General features: G+C 38.6%; 1 protein-coding gene across 1 annotated transcript in view; it reads left to right on the top strand.

Moving 5' to 3' along the window:
* Positions 1–217: 217 nt before the first annotated feature.
* Positions 218–7,107, top strand: part of si:ch211-195b15.8 (dual specificity protein phosphatase 16) — a gene marked incomplete in the record, with an annotated part of 19,606 nt that continues 12,716 nt past the window's right edge. Inside the window, 3 exon segments of the mRNA XM_037689371.1 lie at positions 218–345; positions 523–615; positions 5,771–5,930. Of these exon segments, the coding sequence (XP_037545299.1) occupies positions 523–615; positions 5,771–5,930 (253 nt within the window).

Raw genomic sequence — 7,107 nt, forward strand, 5'->3', positions numbered from 1 at the left:
CGGGGTGTAAGCTGGAATATCATGTCTGAACCCTCTGCGTACAGTACAGGCGTACGTACGCGTGAACGGACGTACGCGGCAGTATAATGGAGCCTTGACAGAATGGGGGGGGGGGGGGGCTTTTTTTCTTCATGGAACGTTTTTAAAGCGCATGCGCACTTGTAAGGCCTGCAGGCTGAGCGCTGATTGGCTGAAGATGACATCACCCTTTACTGCAGTGTTGTTGGAAAGAGGATGAGCGCATAGCTGAGCAGCGGGGCAGTTTGAGAGGAGACAGCTGAGCAGACATTTCTGCAAAACCTGCGAGGAATTTCATTAAGACTTTCCTGAAGGATCTCCTCCACAGTAAGATGATTCATTAAGTTACATTCAAAACGTGCACAGAGAAAAAACCCTGCGTTTTCTTCGTGTTGCTTCTGCATCGTTTGGATGCTGCAGCTGATTGTTTTGCTGCGCTGCTTATTATGGGATATTAGCATGAATAACTGAATATGTTGACCTGCATGTGCTGATGTGCTGTAGATGGTCTGGTCCCTGGGCGGAGACGCAGAGCGACCCCAGCTGTCCGTGATCCTTCCGCGGCTTTACCTTGGAGCGGAGAGTGACGTGACGCAGGTAAATAGATGACGTCATGAGTCCGTGGCTTACTGTAAACAATGTGCAGAAAACAAGGTCAGCAGCCTCAGAAAAAAAAACATCATGAGCTGCAGATAAAAGCTCTAAAATGTTAAAGAAAATGAGAAAGATTTCTGCTGGCTAAAAGCTGGTATAGTTTTAATCCCTCTGTTAGCTAAATATCTCATGATTGGACAGAGTCAATGAAAACTGAAAGAAAGCATTCATTACGGAGATGAGCACATCTCCCCCAACCTGTCCTCACCAGAGGCACCAAAGAGCTGGTTCAGACCAGCATCTGGTGATCTGTGTCTGCACCAAAACATATCTGCAGAGATCCTGGCAGAGGGTGGTGAGGGGAGCTGATGGCCTCCCTCATTTGGAGTGTCCACCATGAGAGGCACCAACAACCTTGCAGCTACAGCAGCAGCCGCCTCGACAGTGGAGGTGGAACATGAGCCAAGTTGCAGTTGAACTCTCATTTGTGGCATCGACACAAGTTGTGGAAGTTTCCCTTTCATCTGAGAAAATTGACGCACAGGCACCAATCCATTAATACCAATAATATATGTTCATGTAAAATGTATGCATGTAAAATAAGATATAATAAATATAATATTACCAATTATAGTGGCTATAAAGCCATTTTTTTCATTAAGAAGTGTAACTCCACTCGGTTCTCATCTTAGTTCATCTCAGATGGAAGTGATTTGCCACTGTGACTTGTTTCCCCACTCTCTGGGCAGGATCGTAACTAGTCTGTGGTCTTTAATCGCTCTATCCCAGCACTGCTTATAAGGCCAGGTGTAGCCATGCTGCACCATCATCTACAATATCTCAGTAAATGTGTTCATTTCTCATGGCGTCTTCCGTCAACTCGATGAGGAAGTGGAGGTTCAGATGTAGTTTGCAGTTTTGCTGGGCGGGTCATCCAGAAATGGAGCTCTGCTGGCCAGTCAACAGCTGCTGTTTGCTTGTCACCTCAGAGCAGTTCACTTTGAACCACAAACAAGACAGTCCCGTAAACCGGGCTGAGTGTGGGTGGGTATCAGCAGTGGGCAGACCCTTAATTGGTGTGGACCCGATGAGAGTTGAGACAGTGGAAAAGCTCCACTAGTAGATCCACAGCAGCTCGGCGCCGTTCACCGTGGACAACTCCAGAGTGGATTAGGGAGCAGCTTCTCTCAAGGAGAGTGGTTCAAGAGTCCATGTCAGTAGTGGAGGTGAGCCTGACTAGATCTCCACCTCCATCACAAGCTCAGGTACATTCTCCACCTGAGAGGTGAAAGTCCATGACCCCATGACCAGCTACAATAAGTCAGGGTTAGAGTGCCAAGGTCTCTGCTTCAGCACCATACACTCAACTGTATACATGCACTTTGACACAATCACGTGAACCCATGTAACTATTCATCAGGTCTCTCTTGTAAATGAGTCCTCGAGGCTCAATGAGATTTACCTGTCTAAATAAAGGTTGAATGAAAAAAATTCAGGTTGAGCACCTTGGGCGGAGACCCAGTCACCTGATGCTCACTGATGAGCTCCTTCCCCAGGCCTGGCTCCAGGGTGGGGCCCTGGTTACCTACGTCCAGGCATGGGATGTGGAGCTCCTTGCTGTGTTCTGTTCATACAAGTGTTATGAACCGCTCGTGATCTAGCCTGTCACCCAGGACCAATCTGCCTTGAGCGACTGCCCCAACAACAAAGCTTCAACGATCATTCAGGCACACAAACTCCACCACAAAACAAGGTGACGTCTGAATGAGGTGAAACACTACATCTCATTCTGATGTGGACAGTTTGGTGTAAATATAACAAGGTTCAGCCAGGTCTTCTGGACAGATTCTTGTTGAAACGTTTCATCTTTTATTCAAAAGACTTCTTCAGTCTGAGGAGCTGCAACAAACTCAGCTCGTATAAACAGCACCTTGTCATGATATAGTGATCAACCAGTTTGCTGGTGACATCCAGAACTAGCTGTTCACATGTAAAACAGAGGACCATCATTCTAACAATTGATAGTTAGTGTCCGGATGGTTGTTTGCTATTCACAGAGGGTTGAGTGATGCAATAACAGCACATATTGTGTATAGAATGAATAAAAGTCTGAGCTGTACATTTACTGTATAACTGATTTCCAGTTCAAGGTGGCCACCTCAGCTAATAATAATAATAATTTTATTTAAAAAGTGTCTTTCAGGACACCCAAGGACACTTTACAGTAAGAAACACATCAGAAAGATTGTGTAAAAACAAACAACAAGACTGATCTTAGTGATCACTTACCTGTCTTCATTATTTATAAGAATGTTGTTGAAGAAATTAAATCTACTATAAGAAAGAGTAAAATAATAAACACATCAAAAAAAGCATTAGATAAATTTAAAGTTGATCTGGAAAAACAAAAATGGGATGATGTGTATGTACATGATGTAAATAAATCTTATGATAACTTTATGAAGATTTTGGAGGTATTATACAAAAAAAAAATTGTGTACAAGAAAATTACAAAAGGAAAAATGTAATAGATCATCCTTGGATGACCAAAGGTTTGAGGAATGCATGTATAAAAAAAAAAATATCTGTATTCATGTTTCTTGAGATCACGAACTCAAGAGGCTGAGGCTAAATATAAAAAGTACAAAAACAAATTAGTTGGGATTATAAGGAAACACAAGAAGGAATACTATAGCGAATTATTACATAAATGTAGTGGTGATATGTGTACAACATGGAAAGTAATAAATAACGTTTTAAAAAAGCATAAGGTTGTAACAAGACTCTCTCAACATTTTGTGGAAAATAATGTGGAAATCCATGATGATAGGGAAATCGTTAATGGATTTAATAATTATTTCGTAAATGTTGGGTCTAGTCTTGCCGCAATGATTCCTAAAGTAGATAATATTGTTGGTAATGTAAAAATGGGTTGTGTAAGCAGTATGTTTCTGGGTGGAACAAACACGGAGGAAATTATGAAGATAGTTAATAATATTGCTGATAAAAGATCAAAGGACTGTGAAGATATGGATATGGTGGTTGTAAAGGAAATAACAAGTCATGTCATTGTGCCATTTACATATATTTGTAATTTGTCATTTTCAAAAGGCATTTTCCCTGACAGAATGAAAATAGCTAAAGTAGTTCCTCTTTTTAAAAATGGTGACAAATCTGTATTTAGTAATTATAGACCTATATCTCTTCTGCCACAACTTTCAAAAATTCTCGAAAGATTGTTTGTGACTAGATTAGATAAATTTCTTGACAAACAAAATATTTTGAGTAACAGTCAATATGGTTTTAGATCAACTAGTTCTACATCCTTGGCTCTGATGGAATTGATGGAACAAATTACAACAGCAGTCGATAAAAAAAAAACATTGTATAAGTATATTTGTGGATCTAAAGAAGGCATTTGATACTATTGATCACACCATTTTAATTGCAAAATTGAATCAATATGGTATCAGAGGTCCTGCATTGCAGTGGATAAGTAGTTATCTGAGTGATAGAAAACAGTTTGTACAGATGGATGATGTACGTTCTAATTTAAGCAGAACTTCATGTGGAGTACCACAAGGTTCTGTAATTGGACCCAAGTTATTTATTTTATATGTTAATGATTTAGTTGAGGTGTCTGATATCCTCAAATGTATTTTATTTGCTGATGATACCACTTTTTTTTGTTTGGGTGAAGACTTGGAACGGATGTTTGTATTGATAAAGACAGAGTTTGAAAAAATACAAATTTGGTTTAAATTAAATAAGTTGTCATTGAATATTGATAAAACCAATTTTATGATATTTAGTAAAAAAAAAAACTTTGGATTTTTCTTTTGAAATTGATGGTATAAAGATATGTAGAGTGAATGAGATCAAGTTTCTGGGTGTAATTATCGATGACAAACTGTCATGGAAACAGCATGTAAATTTTGTTAAAATTAAAATATCTAAGTCAATTGCAGTATTGTATCGTGTAAGGGACTTACAATTATAGTTCCGCATTTAATTTATTGTGTAAATGTTTGGGGTACAGCATGTAAGACAACAACTTAGCCTATTTTTATTTTGCAAAAAAAAGCTGTAAGAATTATAATGAGGAAAAATTATTGTCATCCTTCTGGTACTCTATTTTGTCAATTGAAATTACTTAAGTTTTATGATTTGGTTGATTATAATAATCTTTTACTTATGTTTAGAGCTCAGAATTACTCACTACCATCAAACATTCAGAACTATTTTGTGAAAAGGACCAGTAGTTATAATTTAAAGGGAATAGAAATGTTTGTTAAACCTAAGTACAGAACAAGTTTAAAGGGTAGATCTACTACAATAAGAGGAATTGATCTTTGGAATGGTTTGGAGGACAATGTAAAAAAAGCGAAGTCGATACTACCATTTAGGAAAATGGTTAAAACTATTTTGTTAAAGAATTATATTTAGTTGTTTCTAATTTAACAAATTATAAAGGTATTTTGATGAGACTATTCTTTTGTATTACAATAAGCAAATTAATGCTTGAATTGATTGTTTGAATTTGATTGTTTAATAGGGAGCAGATATAATAAGAAATGTTTTCTTCTTCTGCTTCCTTTCATTTTATGTTTTTTTGTTTAATTTTTTTTCTTTCTAAAAATTGTCATTGTTTTTTTTATATGAAATTAATAAATTTACAATACAATACAATACAACAAGCACAGTGCAAAGAGCAACAGGAATAAATTGAAATATAAAATACATAAAGAATATAAAATACATACAGCAAGGCTAAGGATAAGCGAGTCTAAAGAGATGTGTTTTCAGATTAGTCTTGAATAGAGAAAGCGAATAATCAACCATAACGAACACAAACATGCCTATAACAATTTTATAAGTTTATTTTTTTAAGTTTGGTGTGTTGGTAGTATGAGTGTTGATAGATCTCCACAGTTTAAGTCAGGTTGTACATAAAATTATTTTCAAGGTTTAATCTTACAGCTACAACTCTCTTAGTCTAAAACTCCAGCTGTAAGGTAGCAGGTGATATGTTTATATTATTATTATTATTATTATTATTATTATTGTTATTATTATCATTATTGTATTTGTCTGTGTGATGCTGCATTTTGATGCACATACAAAACCTTAAAGAACAACATAACTTGTGTGTGTGTAGGAACAGCTGGCCTCTCTGGGTATTTCCTATGTCCTGAACGTCAGTCGCTGCAGCCCCCAGCCTTCTTTCTTGCCTCGCTCCAGATACCTCCGGATACCCATTGATGACTCCCTGTGGGACAACCTACTGCCTTGGATCCCACAAGCTCTGCATTTCATTGGTCAGCACCCCCCCCCCTACACACACACACGCACACTTTTCAGTTTTACTGCAATTTCTTTAACTTTTTTAACTCCATCTTTAAAACTAATACCTTTAATGTAAACAGGGTGTAAATAAAATATCTGTCTTTCTATGGAATACAGTGAATGCTGAACACTGAACGCTAAACTAGCAGAATGGTAGCTAGAAGCTAAAAATTAAGCAAGGATGAGCTAAAGATGTATATAAATTTATGGGAAAAATCTAAATAAACTTAAAAAATGCATGTTACAAAAACCTAAAAAAGTTAAATCTGGACCTCTGGACATTCAAAAAAACTAAACAAAGCAAAACAACAAAAAAATGTAGAAACGTTTCGTCTCTCATCCGAGAGACTTCCTCAGTCTGAGGTGCTGTATTCAGCTCAGTCTCTTAAATACCACCTTCTCAGAGTGGATCAACCAGTTTTGCTGCTGACAACCAAAACCAGCTGATCACATGCTCAAGAAGGACCATCAGCCTAACAATGGATCATTAGCACACTGATGGCTGTTTACTATTCACAGAGGGCTGAGTGATACTAGCAATCACAGCATTGTAAGAGGGGGGACAATTGAACACGTAGGCCTCCACCCCTGTTTAACGATGGACGATTTCTTTTCACAAAGATGGCCTCCTTTACTCCTCTCTCAAACCATCGTTCCTCTCTATCCAGGATGTGCACATCTTCATCACTGAAAGAGTGACCGCTGGCCTGGAGATGAGTGTAGACCGCAGAGTCCTGGCCTGATGATTTTGGTCCTCTGTGCTGGGCCATCCTTTTGGCCAGTGGCTGTTTAGTTTCCCCGATGTAAGACTGATCACAGCCCTCCTGACACTGAACAGCATACACAACATTACTCTGTTAGTGCCGGGGGACTGAATCTTTGGGATGAACCAGTCTTTGCCGTAATGTATTTTGGGGTTTAAAAGCCACTGGGACGTTATGTTTAGAAAATAAACGTCTCGGTTTCTCTGATACTCCCTCAACATATGGAATGACCAATGGTCTGGGTCTGGGTTCCTCCTTTTCACCTGTTGGCTGACTGGAGTCCTGTTTGGGTTCCTTCTCTGCTTTCAGGAAGGCCCAGTTAGGATACCCACATTGCTCTAGAGCCTGTCTTGTGTGGGATTTCTCCTTCTGCCTGGCTCCTGAG

This window comes from Nematolebias whitei, chromosome 15 (assembly GCF_014905685.2).
Source record: "Nematolebias whitei isolate Nwh7 chromosome 15, NemWhi1, whole genome shotgun sequence".
Taxonomy (NCBI): domain Eukaryota; kingdom Metazoa; phylum Chordata; class Actinopteri; order Cyprinodontiformes; family Rivulidae; genus Nematolebias; species Nematolebias whitei.